This window comes from Thamnophis elegans, chromosome 6 (assembly GCF_009769535.1).
Source record: "Thamnophis elegans isolate rThaEle1 chromosome 6, rThaEle1.pri, whole genome shotgun sequence".
Lineage (NCBI taxonomy): Eukaryota > Metazoa > Chordata > Lepidosauria > Squamata > Colubridae > Thamnophis > Thamnophis elegans.
The window spans coordinates 69,633,325-69,652,673 of NC_045546.1; the positions used below are offsets into that span (position 1 = coordinate 69,633,325).

At 39.9% G+C, this 19,349-nt stretch overlaps 1 protein-coding gene across 3 annotated transcripts in view; it reads left to right on the top strand.

Moving 5' to 3' along the window:
• Positions 1 to 19,349, top strand: part of LOC116509972 (histidine--tRNA ligase, cytoplasmic-like) — a 34,286-nt gene that overhangs the window by 4,035 nt on the left and 10,902 nt on the right. For 2 of the 3 annotated variants that reach the window (XM_032219289.1, XM_032219290.1), the window contains exons 4-11: positions 1,041 to 1,160; positions 10,759 to 10,854; positions 11,586 to 11,711; positions 13,553 to 13,660; positions 13,750 to 13,848; positions 14,492 to 14,585; positions 14,826 to 14,953; positions 15,043 to 15,285. In XM_032219289.1, the coding sequence (XP_032075180.1) occupies positions 1,041 to 1,160; positions 10,759 to 10,854; positions 11,586 to 11,711; positions 13,553 to 13,660; positions 13,750 to 13,848; positions 14,492 to 14,585; positions 14,826 to 14,953; positions 15,043 to 15,285 (1,014 nt within the window). Of the gene's footprint in view, positions 1 to 1,040; positions 1,161 to 2,682; positions 2,868 to 10,758; positions 10,855 to 11,585; positions 11,712 to 13,552; positions 13,661 to 13,749; positions 13,849 to 14,491; positions 14,586 to 14,825; positions 14,954 to 15,042; positions 15,286 to 19,349 lie in introns of those variants that run through there. The other variant, XM_032219291.1, reaches the window with a different exon arrangement.

A 19,349-nucleotide genomic window follows, 5' to 3' on the forward strand; every position in this document is an offset into this window, starting at 1 on the left:
CCCACTGTGCTGCCCCAGAGACAGCAAGGGACCGGCCCCTGCTGCCCTGATCACAGCCCATCTGAGCCGGATGCTCCCCTGTTGTGCATATAGGAGGCAATGAGCGTGCAGGGGCTGACAATGTCAGAAGCCCACCGACCCCTCAACTGCTGCACTCTGGGGCTCTTCAGCGCACGCAGCACAGATGGAGGCGGGAGTCTGCGACAGTTAGGTCAGCCCACCAAGCAGCAGGCGGAGGCGCTGGGGGGAGGCATGTGATTTGGCCCACCGGGCAGCTGACCATCCACCTGCTCTGTCCCACTGTCTGTCTTTGCTTGTGCCTCTACCTCCACCTGCTGTCAGTGCCACTGGGGTGGGGGTGGTGCCCTTGCCTGCCAACCTCGTTTTCCAGTTCTGCTACATACACGGGACAAGCCTTCCGCTCATCATCCCACCCGTGATGGCATGAGGCTGAGAAGGCAGGGACTGGCAATGACATTGACCGGCTGGGCAGCCTCGCCGCAATCCCACCATCTGTCTTTGCTCCTCTGGTGGCTCAGGCCCCAGCACCAACCCTGGTCCACCACCACCCTCTGCCAGAGACACCAGCATCCCCCACAGGCCTTCCCAGCAGAGGTGGTATTCAGCAGGCTCTGACCAGTTCTGGAGAACCGGTAAATGTCACCTATAACTGACCTGCCCCCATCTATTCTCTGCCTCCTGAGTCCCAGCTGATTGGGAGGAAATGGAGATTTTACAGTATTCTTCCCCTGGAGTTGGGTGGGAATGGAGATTTTACAGTATCCTTTCCCTGCTACACCCACCAAGCCATGCCCACAGAACTGGTAGTAATTTTTGAATCCCACCACTACTGCCCGGTCCCCCGCAGGTGGCCCCCAACGCAAGCGATGTTGAACTGGCCATACCCACTCAGTCAAGCATGACCACCTGGCCACGCTCTCCCCGTCCTCCTGAGGGCAACCATAATGCTGATGCGGCCCTCAAAGAAATTACGTTTGACAGCCCTGTTCTAACCTCTTTGCCTTGTCTTGAACTCCTAGGGTACCAGGGATTTTAGCCCAAAGCAAATGGCTATCCGTGAAAAAATCTTGAGCACCATAATTAGTTGTTTCAAGCGTCATGGAGCAGTAACAATAGATACTCCTGTGTTTGAGCTAAAGGTGAGAATAAGTCAGTAATAATTTTGCTGTTGCTGATAAGGTTTCTGTAGCCTATTTCTTTGGACTAAACCAACTTTCTTAATTGTAATTAATTAAACTATATGCATGATTGAACATGGTGATGGGTGAGGAGAAAAGAAGGATGGTTTTGTTTTGTTGTTATTGTTGAATTCATTGGTTATGCTGCTACTTTGTTTTAAATAATGAAGTTTAGAACTAGAGATTAGGATAATTTCTTTAATGGAAATGTATTTGTTCTGTAGTGTCCTTATACAGGTAGACCTCGTGTTATGACTGTATTGGAGCCTGCCTGCCTACTTGTTACGGTCATAAATTGTGACAGTTGTAAAGTAGCCCAATCACATAACCGACCCAATTTTATGATTCTTTGTTGCAGAGGTCCTTAACACTGTAAATTCTACAGCATCCCTCATTTTCGTCAAAATGTATTTTACAAGCAAAATCATAATGTTGGGAGTACATGAAATTCATCAGGTTGATTAGAATAATACTAGGAGATATTTCCAGCATACCCTAAGACAAATTTATCTTTTTCAAGTTTACAACATGAGGTGTTAAATAACTAAAAAAAGTTGAATGCAAGCCAAATAAATTTTATTTCTAAGGATAAAGTCATAATAAAATGTTTAATATCAATTTATGATTTTATAAAACGTTCTTACAATGAGGGTACAGCTATACTTTGTGTTTTGCAATAAAAATAGTAACTATAACCATGTATTTTAAACAGATCACTGTGCAATAGCATCTCTTCTACAGGAACATTTATGAGCCAACTACCTCTTTTGTTCCATCTGCTTAACAACCCAGGAGATCACTTAACAGCTACAGTCAGGACTGCCAAGATGGCAGTCATTGAGCAAAGCAGTAACATGGACATCTTGTTTAATAACTGCTTTGCTCAACAACCGAGATTTTGGTCCCAATTGTGGCTGTAAGTCAAGAACTACTGCATTTTTCAGAGTATAAGATGCACCTTTTCCCCCCAAAAAAGAGGGTGAAAATCTGGGTGTGTCTTATACTCTGAATGTTGCATCAGCCATATCTGGGGGGAGGGGGGAAGGAGTTGGTGTGGTGACGGCAATGGCGACAATGGATGGCAACATGCAGCTGATTGGCAGTATTCTGGAAGGCTGATCCAACCACCAATCAGAAAGGTGAACTTCAAACGATTCTGGGGAACCAGTTCCTATAAATTGAGGCAAACTGCCAGTTGAGGCATTAGCAGAGGAGCCCTGCCACACCGGACTTCGACTTCCTGCTGGACCTGCTCTGATCTTCCGCCCAGATGTCACCCGAGCCACCCCGCCATTGCCTGAAGAGCCTGCCTCACCTGCTCCCGGGTGAAGCCAAAGCTGCTGCTGCCGCCTGGACACTGCCCAAGGAGCCTACCTCATCTACTTCTGGGTGAAGCCAAAGCCGCTGCCCGCCGCTGCCTGGCTTCACCTGCTCCCAGGCTGCCAGGCTTCACCTGCTCCCAGGCAAAGCCAAAACCATTACTGCCACACAGCTGCTGCCTGCCACTGCCCGGGGAACCTGCCTCACCTGCTCCTGGGCGAAGCCAAAGCCACTGCTGCTGTCCTGCCGCTGTCCGGGGAGCCTGCCTCACCTGCTCCCAGGAGAAGCCAAAGCCGCTGCTGCCTGCTGCCTGGAGAGCTTGCCACTTGCTCCTGAGCCACCTGACAGGTAAACACTGGTTAGGAATCTCAAGGGTCTTTAAACATGAAAGCTTTAAGACTTGAGGACTTTAAGTCCCAGAATTCCTGAGGGAGGTAACATGATTGGAGGAGGAATTCTAAGAGTTGAAGTCCACAAGTCTTAAAGCTGTCAAATTTGAAGACCCCTGGGTTAGGCTTAGGGTTAAGGTTAGCCCATTTGTAATGGATTAGGCTTAGGGTTTAAGGTTTATTGCCTGTTTGCAGGTTGGGTTTAGGATTAAGGCTTATTGCCTGTTTGCAAGGGGTAAGGGGTAAGATTAAGCCTTATTGCCTATTTGCTGGTTAGGGTTAGGGAGGAAAAGAATTACCAATGTCCTAAAATTCTCAGCTCATTATGGTTACCATAGTTTAGGGCAAGGGTATAATAATCTAATGTGTCCGTATGAATGTATGGATGTGGTTTCAGCTACAGTGCACTGTATTGTTATAAAGGACACATTATTGTTCTTTCTTGCAGAAAAATGTCAAAGCCAAAAAGGCATGCGTATAAAATCTCTTTCAAGCTGGAAGTCATAAAATATGCTGAGGAACATGGAAACAGAGCAGGGGAGAAACATTTTGGACCACCTCCAACTGAAAAAATGATAAGAGTGGAGGAAACAGGTGGATAAGCTGTAAAAGATAAAAGCAAGCACAACTTTCGTGGGCTTCCTGCAAAGTGGCCACAACTAGAGGAGGACATAAGAGACTGGATCGCAGGTTACCGGAACAGTGGCTTCGCAGTCACCACAAAAATGGTGATGGATGAAGCCAAACGCATTGCTACACAGAAAGGCATTCAGGATTTTACTGGGTCGCCATCGTGGTGCTTCAGATTTATGAGGCGATATGGCCTTGCTATGCGCACCAAAACTAAAATTGTGCAAAGAATGCCAAAAGAGTATGAAGTTAAGATTCTGTCTTTTCATACTTTTGTAATAGACTCCAGGAAGAGAAATAATTTTGAGATTGCCAGATTGGGAATATGGATGAACTCCCGCTAACTTTTGATGTGCCATCAAATAGGACCGTTGATGTGAAAGGTGCCAAAAGCATAACTGAAAACCACAGGACATGAGGAAACACATTACACGGTTGTGTTGTCCTGCTGTGCAGACGGCACCAAATTGTCACCAATGTTAATATTTCAAAATGAGAACCTTCCCAAAAGAAGTGATTCCAAGAGGTGTTGTTGTGCATGTCCATGAGAAAGGATGGATGGACGAAGATGGAATGAAAGTATGGATTGAAAAAGTGTGGTCCAAATGTCCTGGAGGGCTTCTGAAAAAAACAGCTTTATTAGAGCACATATTAGTGACAACACTAAGAAAAGATTCAAAGAAGTGAAGACTCATCTAGCTGTAATTCCTGGGGGTCTTACCACCAGTTGCAACCTCTTGATGTTTCTATCAACAAGCCATTCAAAGTCTACATGCGAGAAGAGTGGAACAAATGGATGGCTGCTGGTAATCATGATTTGACACCCACTGGACTAATGATGAGCCCACTATCACTCAGGTTTGTGAATGGGATCATCATGGAATTCAGTGAAGGATGAAACTGTTACACAATCCTTCAAAAAATGTGGCATTAGCAATGCCTTAGATGGAACTGAAGAAGATACAATTTATGAAGATAGTAAAGAAAGTGATTGTGAGCAACTGAGCTTCCTTAACTCTGACACTAGCGACGATAATGAGTTCTTGGGTTTTCCAGAAAATTAGAGGAGTGCTTGAACCTTGAAGTCTCTCCTCATTTGTTAATGACAGTGATGATAGTTCTTAATACCGCTGTTGACTTTACATGGTTGTAAAAAGTATGGTACATGGTTGTAAAAAGTATACATAGTTATAAAAATTCTGCTAGACTGGTATTTTATTAAATAATATATTACTACATCATTTGGTTTAGAATACTTTTTTCCTTGTTTTCCTTCTCTAAAATCTAGGTGCGTCTTATACTCTGAGAAATACAGTACGTACATATAGACATAAAGTGGATATTAAAAAATCTACAGATCCTGTTACAATGCCAGATTTTTATAATGTAAAAAACAATCAGACCAAGATAAATTATTTCAGATTTTTTTGCAACTTTAATATAATGTATAAGCTGTACAATTCAACTGAAATCTTTTAGGGAGGTAAATAACAATAAAAAACATACAATTTATCATAATTTTGAACCATTATTAAATGAATAATCCTAAATTGAAGACTACCCGCAAACATAAACATTAGAATACATAACATTACTTTAAAATATAATGAAATTATTATTAAAAATAATAATACATATAACAGCTATTTATATATGTAATATTCTTCAGCTGTGAATGAGTGTGGAACAAATAGACATTAAACAACCTGTGAAGTTTCATTAGAGTCATTGTAAAATGGAAGAAGATAAGTACTCTGCCAGGATATTTCTTCCAAATGAGATTAATATCATCCAAGATTCCTTGTAAAGAGAGCGAAAGAGGAGCATGTGACTAAAGGATTCCATGAAGCTCTTCCACGTGGGCATAATGTGATATAGAGCAATGATTCTCAACCCTTTCTTCACCACGGACCCCATTTAAATACCTTTTGCAGCCACAGACCATCAAGATGTAACTCAAGATTTAAATCATTTCAAGCCTTCTCAGACCTTTGGCAACACTCACACACACACACCAAATGTCTGCAGACCACAGGTTGAGAACCACTGATATAGAGGGATTCATTTGGAAATCAGTATCCTATGTATGTTGCTTAAGGTGACTCCTGGCTTTTTCAAAATAGAATAGAGACGTCAGCAAGAGTTTGCTAATAGAGTTTGCTATTAGCTTTTTATAGTCAAGTTGCATTAAAATGGTCTTGTGAGTACCAGTACAGCCAGACACAAAGGAAAAAAATAATTTTAACCAAAAATTAATGAGATTGTACCATGCTCTGTATTAATAATTATAATTTCCAAAAATTCCAACAAAGTAACATGGCCCTACCTGTGGCTGAATGCCATAATTTCAAGCGCCTCATTCTAGTATCCTACTATAATTCATCTTCATTTTCTTCTAAGTTGTAACTTGATCCTAAATTATAGTTTTACTATAAAAAGTTAGCAACTCATTTCTTAGAGAAATAAATTATTTCTAAATCATTTCTAATTTCTAAAAGAAATAAACATTTTGGCCATTTTCTCTCTAATATAATTAGAACAATCAGTTTAATTCCTCTAATACATAATATTCTATATTTAGACAAAAAAGAGGAAATAGTATACTGTTCTTGCTGCCTGATTATAGCAATGCAAAACAGGTGTTCACAGAGCTGCAAAATGGTGCTGAGAAACATGACTATCTATAGTTATAAGGAACTCAAGATTGTCTTGGGAAATAATGGCTACCAGGTGCCTGATCCATATCATTGAGGGCTTAACACCCACCAAATGTCACATGTTAGACCTGACTTTTGTGTCAGCAGAGTGCCAATATGAGCTGGTCAGGATCAACATCTGTCCCTTGTCATGACCATCTTATTGGTTGTCTGGAGTTCTCTAGTATTGCTGTCCATTTCAGGGAGTCTGGACCTACTTATTTAATCCACCACAGATGCCTGATAGACTCTTCTGGGTTTCTGAGGAAACCTGAAGAAATTTCTTTGGAGTGTAGTTCTCTTAAGAAAGAGACTGACAACTAGCTTTATATTGGATTGTGCATATGGTTCCTTTTGAATCTTGAAGTAGTTCCTGCTTTTCACAAAAAAACATGGGAAATGAAGCAACAAAGGATATGCCTGGAGCACTGCTGAAGGAAAACTAGGAGTGAGTCCATCTGGACATGGGTAAGAGCTTATACAAAGGATTATACTGTGGCAATAAGAAGAGCAAAATGTAATTATTTTTCTGCTCTTATTGTGTCGGCCAGAAGCCTTAGGTAGGATGACCTGAGCTGGAACAAAAGGATTACAGGAACGTTATAAAAGCTGCTGTGAGGATTATTCTAGACATCTGACTGATGAAATCTGATTTTATCTAGAATTTGCTCTGATTTGGATTCTGTCTTTGCAGGTCCTGTTGAGGTAATTGTAACATAGTTTAATTGGGGAGTGGGAGTTTGTGTTTGTAACTTTAAGGACATGGGCAGAATCCTCAGAGCTGTGAGTGTATTACAGCAATGTGTGTCCTGGTTGATGAAGACCTCTGAAGAGATGGCTGCATATTCAGTTGGTCTTGGTGAATTATCTGGTTTCCTTCCAGTTGGGTATCAGACTTTGTATACCATAGTAATGAGATGATTGCACTTGATGACCTAGAGTGGGTAGGGATGAGGGCATTTCATCGAACCTGGCCTTTCTTGACTTCTCAGCAGCTTTCACTAGTATTGATGCTATCCTTCTAGGTTAGCTTGTTAGGATGGGAAGTACAGTTGTTATAATGGTATTCTTCCTGTATTTAGGACCAATTCCAGTCACTGTTGGGACAAGTGGAGATCTAGTACTAGCGTATCAGTAGGCTGATATCTAGCTGTATCTCAGCTCCTGGTCATTCAAATGATGCCATTAAAATTCTGACTCAGTTTCTGAAGATGCGATAATCTGGATGGGGAAGAATAGACTCTGGCTTAACTTGGGCAAGACCAAGTAACTGTGCTTTGTTCCCAGAGATCTGCCATCACTATTTCTAGATGGTGCTTCTGGTGAATTTCTCCTGGATTTAAGCCTCCAGCTCAAGGAGAAGGTGATAACCCATGGTTTTGAGAAGCTTAGCATAAATCTATCAGTAGAGATTCATCTGTTTTGGCAGTTCCTGACTTGGCTCTGGTCACAGTCACTCAGGCATTAATGAGGTCTAACCTGGATGAGTGAAACATATTGAATATGGGTCTGTCCCTGAAGACCACTCAAGCTATAGCTTATCCAGAATGCAACAGCATAGGTAGTTATAGATTTATCTCAGTATGCTGTGTAATACCAATAGTTTGCATGTTTAACTGATTATTGGTTAGCTTCTGGATGCAATTTAAGGCTTCAATTGATAATTATAAAACACTTCATAGCGAATGATAAGAGTATATGAGGAAACTCTTTGACTTAATTATTTAGGCTGGTTCAAAAAGATTAAACTGGGTTGGCATGGTCCTTGCTGTCTTGCTGGACCCTGAAGCGTCTTCTTTTACTGCACCTATCCTGTGGAACAGTATCACCTCGAAGTTCCAGATGGCTCTAACTCTGCTGGCTTTTGGCTACTGGGCCAAGATGCTGCATGAGCTATCAGTATATGTCTGTGTGCTTTGCAAATCATTGGGCCTGGTAGTAGTATAAATGTTATACATATATCTACTGACTTGTTTAGAATTTTATTAAGTTTGGGAGGGAGGATGTTTAAGGTTATTTACCTGCTCAGAGTTGCTGGCAGATGCTTCATTGAGAAACTCCTTCATAGTTAGTATGGTGAGAAACTATGTCACATGGCATCTCCTTTCTTTTAACCTGCCATCTATTTCTCCTACCTGGGGGTGGGGAAGGGGGTGAAGGGAAACTATTGCTTTTTACTCTTTTTTATATTGGATTTTTAGCTTTGTAAGCCATCCAGAATACCTGAGAGAGTGAGTTGGGAGACCACATACATTTTCTTAAATAAATCCTCTTGGAAAATAGAACATAAGATTTACTGTGAGGTTCTTCTACAGTGGTTAGATAATTTTTACTCCCATCCTGATAAGAGCAATTTTATTGTAGTCAATTATTTTGCATCTTCTAGATTTCACATCTGTTAGAATGTGAAGAATTTCACTTTTGTTTGTTTCTGTAAATTGATTTTCCTGTTTCAATATTCCTCTTACATAGGATTATACGGTGTTACTGTCAAGCTTAGGTAGGAACACTCTGCCCCATTATGAAGAATTGACAAAATTCTATGATTTGTTTTCTTCTAGATTGATTATGGGGTATTATGTATCCTCTAATACTCTCCGTCTACTATAGGATTGCAACATTTCTCAATTTCTATTATTAAAAGATGTATCTTACTTTTCTTTTGGACTACTTGTAGTTCATAGTTCTTATCATATGGCCTTACCAGAAACAATATGTTCAAGGTGTTGCCAATGCAGCAGGATTCTTACCTATCCTAGTAGCTCAGCAATGAAGAGATACATTGCTGTACTCCAAGAGGCCAGAAGTACTTGACAAAACATCCATAATAATTATAGCAAGTAGTGTGTCAATATATTTCAGAACATATCTTATAAGAAACCTTTAGCAGGAAAATGGGTGCTCTTATAAGGGAACTGTCAGCACCTCTCCATTTAATAATTAGGAAAGAAGACCATAAGACTTCATTTGTAGAAAATCAAATGTACTTTTACTAATTAAAAATGGCTAAAGAGCGGTTGCATAGCAAAGTCTGGTTAATTAGGCGCGAAAGCAGTTGATATATAGAATAGCCCATTCCACTCCCCCTGGCATCATAGGCCTAGTCCAATCATAAGTCCTTCAAGTGTCAGGTGTGAGATAACTTCAAAAGATATCACGAAGATGGAATGTCGGTGCCGTTAACCCAGGCGGGAAACATCCACGCATGCGTAATATGTCCATCCAAAGATCTCCAGAATCTTCCTCCAGCACAATAAGTAACCCCACCCAAATACTATGCCCTCCCTCCCCGTTTCAATGGCAGCTGAAGCAACAGCAAAGCAGAAGCTGACAGGAACTAGGGAATTTAAAGTATGATGAGAGAGGGGACAGGATTGTTAGTATACACCGATGAAAAGAGCAATGTGTGCAGACAGAAAGGCAGAGACAGAAAGAGAATATATTGGGATAAATCAGGTAAGGTACCTGGTTATGATCAAACCCTCATAAATGGATGGACAAAAAGACTAAAATACAGACTATGGCTTTCCCATTTGCAGTCATCTGGAAGTTTTAGAATGGACAAAAAGACATATGGAATGGAACCAAATTAAGATGGAATTTGAAATACAAATGTGTACTGATGATGAACATGTAATTGCTAAAATATAAAAATAGTTGAAATTTGAAATGGAAAATGGGATAAAGGAGGTGAAGTGGACTAAGACTTTTGGTTATAATATACAGATGGATCAATAGGAAAATATGAGATTAAAAGGATTGAAGTTTATGCTGTGTTACGATCTCATTTTTTAGAAAATGATATATGATGTTAAAAAAATTATAATATATAAAGACATTTCAAATGTTGAAGGGATATTTCACCATGCTTGGTGAAGATGTAAAGGAGCTGAAAATTCTGGATCCAAATGCATACTTTGATACATCTTAAAGGTTAATATTTATTTGAAGCCAGAACTTTTCCTTTTAGGATTAATGGATAAACAATTAGAAAAAAAAACAGGGAAGGTTATTTAAATGTGAAACCACCACAGTGAGTTCACTGTATGCACAAAGATAGAAAGAGTCAACACTGCCTATTATGGAGGAATGGCTGGTAAAGTTAACATTTTCCTGAAATGGGTAAATTAATTTATTTGATTAGGAAAAAGAAATATACATTTATTGCCAACTGGAAGTCTTTAATGGACTTTCTGTAAAAATGAAAAAATGAACTTGTAACTTACAGTTTTTATAATTAAACAGGATAGATTATAGAAAGATGAGTAATATAACTTTGGAGAGAAGTTAAAATATATTTGTATTTATAACTGCTGTGAAGAATATTGGAAGCTACTTTATACTTTTTCCTTTCTTTTCTATTTCTCCTTTTTTTCTTTGATATTTCTTTTTTCTTACTTTGAATTAGTTGGTGTTAGCTTTCATCTTCTTGCTTAAAACTTAATGAAATTATATATGAGATTGAAACATAGAATTATAAATGACAAAATATGTTTTTCCTTCTTTTCTTTTCCTTCATTTAAGGAACTCTTGCAAGAGAACTATGGTGAAGAGGCAAAGTTGATTTATGATCTGGAAGATCAAGGAGGAGAGATGCTGTCTCTTCGATATGACTTAACTGTATCCTAACAAAAATTCTAACTTGCAAAAACCACTTTTTTAAAGATAGATTGTCTCAGACAGAATTGTGGAATAACGATAGATTGCTGCATGACCCATAACAGTAATTGAAGACTGGTCAAAAATTGAAAAAGACTCAGAAGAAGCTTCTTCTTTCTAGTTGAGGTGAGCATATCAGATTGGAGCTCTTATTTACATTGTTAGCCAGAATGTTCTCATTCACAATTTAATGTGTTAGGGTGAAATTCTGTAATATAAACCTCATGAGCCAATGCAGTGTGTCATCTTCTATAAAAGTCTTTGAAACCGTTGAGAAGATATAGAGAATTCTTTTTACATATGGCTAGTCCTCAATTGAACCAAGAGTTAAGGTCATAAGTTGAGGCATCACATGACCTGATTTTTTTGGACATTTTTTTGCAGTGGTCGTTAAGTGAAAACTGCATTCATTAAGTGTTGTGGTCATTAAAACAGATGATCTATATGAGATGAGCCTATATGAGATTTTATACACCTATTTTACATCTTAAATCTGCCACTCAAAAAGATTGGAAATGTAGCCATAGTGATGTCACTGGATGTATTTCTAGCAGTCTTGAAAACTAGATCTGGGAATTTGGGGGGCGGGGGTTGTTTGGTTAAAAAGTAAAATATTTCTCAGGTGGAAAAAGGTTGCCCATTGTTTGCTTACTTTCTGTGCTATAGGTAAGTTTTCTTAACTATGTTTCTAGGTGCCATTTGCTCGTTTCTTAGCTATGAACAAAATTAAACGATGTAAACGTTACCACATTGCAAAAGTCTATAGGCGTGATAGCCCATCCGTAAAGAGAGGACGCTTCAGGGAGTTTATCCAGTGTGTGAGTATCTGCAGATTTTTCCACTTTGGGGAGGCAAAACAGAAAGGCAAAGCGGCTATCTTCTTTCGTTGACCTTTAAATTGAACTTGTCAAAGAAGCAGAGAATTTCATGTCTGAAATATGGAAATGAGTGAATGCTTTGTGAGATGGGGTACATACCGTATATACTCGAGTATAAGCCGAGTTTTTCAGCCCACTTTTTGGGCTGAAAAAAGCCGCCTCGGCTTATACTCGAGTCTACAACTGGATCCGGCAGTGCTGTTGCCTGTTGGAGGAGGAGGAGGCGAACCAGCCTGCCATCGCCGGCCACCGCTAGCCCCGCCGCTCTTCCCGACCCCTTCCAAGCCCCACAGTCCAGCGGACGGAGCAGAAGCAGCTCCGGGGCTTCGCTGCTGCTCCCCGCATTTTCTGCACGGGGATCCCTTGGAGAGGGGATTCCAGCCTGCCATCGCCAGCCACCGCTAGCCCCGCCGCTCTTCCCGACCCCTTCCAAGCCCCACAGTCCAGCGGATGGAGAAGCGAAGCCCCGGAGCTGCTTCTGCTCCGTCCGCTGGACTGTGGGGCTTGGAAGGGGGTGGGAAGAGCGGCGGGGCTAGCGGTGGCCGGCGATGGCAGGCTGGAATCCCCTCTCCAAGGGATCCCCGTGCAGAAAATGCGGGGACAGCAGCGAAGCCCCGGAGCTGCTTCTGCTCCATCCGCTGGACTGTGGGGCTTGGAAGGGGGTGGGAAGAGCGGCGGGGCTGGCAGTGGCTGGCGATGGCAGGCTGGAATCCCCTCTCCAAGGGATCCCCATGCAGAAAATGCGGGGAGCAGCAGCGAAGCCCCGGAGCTGCTTCTGCTCCATCCGCTGGACTGTGGGGCTTGGAAGGGGGTGGGAAGAGCGGCGGGGCTAGCGGTGGCCGGCGATGGCAGGCTGGTTCGCCTCCTCCTCCTCCAACAGCACTGCCGGATATCCGCCCAACGCTGCGGGGGCGCCAGCGGGAGCTTTGGCGGCTTCACCTCAGCCGCAGCGCTGGGCAGCAAATGTGCTGGTGCTGTTGGAGGAGGAGGAGGCGGCAGCAGCAATAGCACCTGAGGACAGGACAAGAAGAAATGGAAACTTGTCAGAAGGAGACTCAAGCTGGAAATAACGAGAAATCTGACAGTAAGAACAATTAAAATCCTAGGAAAATGTCCTTTCATGAAAAATTACTTTTTCAGTTAACTCTGCCTGACATTAGTTGGGCGAACAGAAATATTAGTTGGCCAATTCTAAAAGGGAGCACCAGAAAGAACTTAAAATATTTTTTAAGAGAGCTGGGTTTTTCATTTATATTATATGTATGAACAGAATTAACACAAATTGCAGATACCAATCAAACATAAAGAAAAAAAGGATGAAATAATGCTCATTTTTAAAAACTCAGTGAAAATAAAAACAATATACCAAGAAGGTGGCATACTGGTTGTGATTTGATCTCTTCGGGGGATCCCGGGGATCCCCTATACAAGTATTTTAATATTGCAGACTTGCAGTATTATAAGTCATACTGATATTATAGAACACTTTAATTAAGCGGGTCCCTTGAATAAACATAACTTTGAGTTTCAAATAACACTGATTTTTTATTTTTGAAATTTACCGTAGCTGCTGCATTTCCCACCCTAGGCTTATACTCGAGTCAATAACTTTTCCAGCTTTTTGGGGTAAAATTAGGTGCCTCGGCTTATATTCGGGTCGGCTTATACTCGAGTATATACGGTATGTTACTTCATATGATTTAATCATTGAGTACTTCAATTATTCAATTACTCTACCTGGTTTATTTGGAGATTTTAAAAAGCTACTTTCTGTATTCTAGGATTTTGACATTGCTGGCCAATACGATCCTATGATTCCTGATGCAGAGTGTTTGAAAGTCATACATGAGATCTTAACTGCCATGCAAGTTGGAGATTTCCTTATCAAAGTAAGAAAAACTGGCTGTTTCTTGTGTATTCATGTATTCAGTGTATGCATTTATTTTTTAATCTTTTTTATTTCTGCTGTTTCCCCCAGATCAATGATAGACGCATTTTGCAAGGGATCTTTACAATATGTGGTATTCCAGAAATCAAATTTGAAAGGATTTGCTCAACTCTTGACAAATTGGATAAGGTTAAGTATCTTCAGTATGATCTTGGTGGGCTTGTAGGAGAGGCAATAAAGTGAATTGGTACAAGTAGAGGAGGGGAAGAGTACAATAATTTGTATATTTGATCATATATACAAAAGGTAGCAGGACATGCGTACATGAGGGAACATGTAAGAGACAGGATATATATATGGAAATGGGAGGGCACACGAGGGATAGAATGATAACAGAATATGTGATAGAAGTGTGTATGTAGTATGTTTGTGTGAGAACTTGTGGTTGTGCATATGGAAGGGGGGGGTAAGGAATGCAGCCATGGAAGTCCTTGCTTGAAGTACAGTTTTGTGAATTAGCACTACTAGACTCAGCAAGTGTGTGCCTGGATTGACAGGATTTGTTTGGGTTCAGGCACATATTAACATGGAATAGCCTGAGTATGGTCATTAGCTCTGAAAATGTTACACATTCATGTGGTATGCATGAAATAAAAAGAATAATTGTTTCACTTGGATCCTGTTAAATTGCCAATCCCTATGTCTGAATGTCATCCATATTGGGGAAAAAATTGTCAGCTTAAATTATCTGCTTTTTGAGCAAAGAAATGCATTAGCCAAAAGATGAATTATTTAACCTAGATAATGCATTCCTCCCCCACTTCTTCCACAGATCTCATGGGAGGAAGTGAAAAATGAAATGATCCTAGAGGATGGTATTTCTCCTGAGTGTGTCAATCGTATTAGTGAATATGTTCAACTTCATGGTGAGTATCAGTATAAGCATTCTGTAATGTATTAATAATCTCTAGTTGGAATAAGATTGACTATGATTCTGCAGGTATTTTATGCGAAGTGCTCTCTTCTTTATGTTTTGTGTTCCAAACCTTTGGATTCAATTTAAGTTGAAATAATGTTGTGTTAGTATTGCAATTGTAAGATTTACTGAAGGTGATAGAAAACAATGTAAGTATATCTTCCATCTTTAAATGCATCTTTTTCTACAGGGGGACAATGTCTCATTGAGAAACTTCTCAAAGATCCAAAACTGGCACAGAACAGATTGGCTATGGAAGGGTTGGAGGACATGAAATTGCTATTTGAATACCTTACTCTATTCGGCATCGTAGATCAGGTGAATTGGAACGTGGTATTAGGTAAATATAAGTGATCTGTGGCAGTCCAATATTTTCCTATTAAAAGCCCTCTTATCCTGTTTCTCAGGTCTCCTTACATCTGAGTCTGGCTCGTGGTCTGGCTTATTACACTGGAGTCATTTATGAGGCTGTTTTATTGTGCCAGAAGCATAGCCACCTAAATGAGTCTCTTAGCGTAAGCAGTGTGGCTGGAGGTGGACGCTATGATGAGCTTGTAGCAAAGTTCGGTTCAAAAAGACATAAAGTACCTTGCGTTGGTCTCAGCATTGGTGTTGAAAGGATCTTCTCTATCATAGAGCAGAATAATGAGGTAAGGTCTATTAATCTGTTAGAAGATGTTAAATAAATGAGAGTTCAGGGTTGTGCATAGGGATCAGAATACAAATGCAGAAGTGTGGAAGTGAAAGACATCCTTATAGGATAGGAAATAATAGAGAGATGCAAGGACTGTCCAAACTCTAGTTGGTGGGTGGGGGTGGGATGTGGGATAGCACAGCCCCAACTCTTCCAGCATTGAAGCTTCCCCATTAATATTTTAAAATATTCCTCAGAGTTTGGTTACCTGCCTGCTTTCTTGTTCTGTGCTTTGAAAAAATGGTTGGGACCTGGCTATGGCGTATAACAAAGACTCTTTGGTTAGGGACCAGCCACATGTAATCAGGCCTTTTCCACTCTTCCTGGCAGAAAACCAGCTCTGTAGAATTTCTCCGGAAAACACTTGCACAAAAAGACTCAGTTGGAAAGATTACATCCTATTGGTATCACAAGACTAGAGTCAATCTGAAATAGTCGAGGTCTCGTTTCATTCTGGCTGGGAATTCTGGGAATTGAAATTCACATTTCTTAAAGTTGCTCAGGTTGAGAAAAACTCTAGAGCAGTGTTTCTCAACCTTGGTGACTTTAAGTCCTGGGGACTTCAACTCCCAGAATCCCCCAGCCAGCACAGCTGACTGGGGAATTCTGGGAGTTGAAGTCCCCAGGACTTAAAGTCACCAAGGTTGAGAAACACTGATCTAGAGAGTGATAGGAGTGTCTAGTCTTATAGAAAAAAAAGGAAATGATGGCACTCTTCTCCCAAAGGCAGTTTGAACAGGCTCCCAGCTGCCACTTTAGGGGACAGTGAGCCAGGTTCTTCCAAGTTGAATCATAGATTTTTGTCTGGGTCATAATCTTTTCAGTTCAATATGACCCATCATTGCATCTTGAATTGTATTATTGCTTCATTTTTTTCTTAGCAACTACCATGTTTTCCCCAAAATAAGACAGGGTCTTATTTTCTTTTGACCCCCTAAATAAGCACTTGGCCTTATTTTCGGGGAGGTCTTATTATTTTTGAGGTGCAGGAGGCGGTGAGCATGGTCATCTCGTGGCTGCCGCTGTGTTGCAATATTTTCAGGGAGGGCATATTTTCAGGGGAGGGCATATTTTCAGGGAAACAGGGTACTAGCTCAGACTACCTGTTCAGTAAGAGAACCAATGCAATTTGAATCAGAACTGTCCTCTCTTGCTTGTTCTCAATCTCTCTGATCAATCTCTTGTATTACAGGCAATCTGTAATTGAAAGTGGGAACTCTGCTTCTAAATGATGCAGTCGTAAAGTGTGACATCACACCGACATGCTGACTTACAACAGCAGTTCTGGCAGGCCCAGTTGCCATTGTTAGGTGAATCCTGAGCAACTGCAGCCTTCCATAGTCATATGGTCACAATTTGCGATCTCTGTTGTCTTCCCTATTTATTTTCTTGTCAGAAAGCAGTAATGAAGGTCGCAAAGAGCGATTGCATGGTTGCAGAAAACTGTAATGTAATTAGGCCCTAATTGAGAGCTTGTATTAGCAGGGACAATGCAACAGCCACAACTATGAGCTCTAGTTTTAAGTACCCCTTGTTTAGCGCTATTGTAACTTTGAATGATCACTAAATGAATGGACATTAAACAAGGATATCCATAGCTAATCAATACCTGAGTGCTAAGCCCTAGAAAAAGAACAATGGAATGAAAACAGAGAGATTAAGACTGATCATCCATGGGAATGTGTGCTGCTCCAACTCTGCTGCCACATTAAAGAGGTTTATGTAATTTCATTTTCTTGACTGTTTTTTAGAGACCCTGATTCCTCAAGTATTTTAATAAGACTTGCATAGTTATAGAATTCCTTGGAAGAAATTAGATTTTTTTTATAAAGATTTTTTTTTATTTTTCAATAAACACAAACAGACAAAACACACAAAAAAACCAAAGCACAAAACCATCTTCCATTACAAATTGTAGAAAGTGTGTCGATTGGTTACAAAAACTTCCGTGCATCCCTTCCACAGTCATCACCTACAATTCATAGCAAATCATATATTTTAAATCAAATATATTTATATATATTACTATCATCATACCTCAACCTTAATTTGACTATAATTGTTTTTATGTCCTTTTATATAAACTATTCCAGATTTAAAGCAAAACCACATAATGGCATTCCATTAGCTCTTCCCAATATCATCCAGTAACATTACATCTTTATAACATGTTCTAAATAAAAATTGGTTATATTTAATAACAGAGTTTATAAACCTCCTTTCGTAGTCACCATTTGCAATTTATATCAAATTTCCTCTTAACAAACCAATACATATATATGCATTATTATCATTATCAATCAATTATTTAACCATATCCATTATCACTTCATTTTATACATAATGCTCTAAATTTAACTAAATTTTACTAAATTTTTTTATTATAAGCTTTCATTATATCAACCTGTGTCTTTCCAGTAATAGTGCAGTCTTATGTCTCTTGCCATTTATGGCATTAGTATTCTGGTTATTTCCTTAGTAAGTTTGGTATGGACTTCTCTTCGCAACTTATTGCTTATTGCATTTCTTGTATAAGCTCGAAACCCTCCATCTGCTTCTTCGATCAGCTTATCTTTGGTTATCACTAGTGCTTCTGATAAGATTTCTCTCCTTAGTTCCATCATCTCAGCGTTCCAAATACCATGTAGAATCAAATCAGAATCTAAGGCAAAACTATGCTTAAAGTTCCAATTTAATAAAGCAGGCATGTTGGCACATAGCTGTGGGATTCCAACTCTGGAAGCTACATCAGAATCCCACCCAGTTAAAAGTTCATGATCTTGTCCCCACACCCACAGTCCATCACATGGTCCAATCTTCTCCTTCCACGCTGGCGTCCATGCCCAGCTTCTTCCGGTCAGGTGTGAAAGTGCGGAGACAAAGGATGACCTTGACTTCTAGCAAAGAATGAAAAACAATACATTCCAAAATCCTACTCCTTCTAATCCCCCCTCCCATTGACTATACTTAAAGAAACAGCATAATGAAATAAGAGAAAGTGTGGCAGGCCAAAATTCTAAAAGGAATATAAATGCAGGCCTGACACATCAATTCTTCTCTCTTTCTTCTTCTATACTTTGAAATCTGGGGTAGAGCTCCAGTCCATCTATCTCCCCTTTCCATATTCCACTCTTTCCATTTCCAACCATGCTCAGTTCACTGTCAGTATCAACAATTTTCTTGTCTCTTTGTTTATTTTTTCCTTCAGTTTTTAGAACTCTGACCTTCACTTTCTTCATTTGATGAACATCCTCAATTTTTCCATCAAATTTTACTGTTCTACGATCTATGTTCTCCAATCTCCTCTCAATTGTCTCTGTTACTTCTAATAATTTTTGAATTTCAAACATAATCTTTTGCAATGTTAAGGTTTCTTTTTCATGTTGCGCCATTCTTCCAACTTGTAAACTCTGCCACTCTGGCATTCAAAACTTTTTCTTAAATTTAAAGCAAGTTCATTTATAATCTTTCAAGACAAGGCTTTGTTTTCACTCCACTCCAGCTCCCAAAGAGCACCTGTATAAACAACGCATGCTCTTCTCACTATCACTCTCTGTAAACAAGCTGAATAACCTTGAAATGCAAAGTCAAATGATCAAAGAGAGAAAAAAATACAATATTTCCAAGCCTCCAAGTGGCAGTGTTACTTCCTTTCCCTCTGTTATTACAGCCCTCTTTGTATTCCTATTATATCTTCTTTATATTCCAGGCTTAAAAAAACAAAATTCTTAAATGGAGAAAAAAAAACCCCAACAACATCCAATCCAGCATTATAAAAATAAGGAAAAAGATTTTAATCCATAGGTATAAAAAAAGAATATAAAAAGTAAAAGAAGAAAAACTAAGCTGTTCAATTTAAAGAATAGGAAACATTTGCAAAGTTCCATTCGTGAAGGAAAATTTTTAAAAAAGGATAACACACTGTCTAATGTAGCTTAATTTCACAGCTTGTTCTCTTCTGTTTTTAAATTTAATTTAGCTTTATTTTGGGGGGGGGGTAGTCTCTTTTATAATAATACG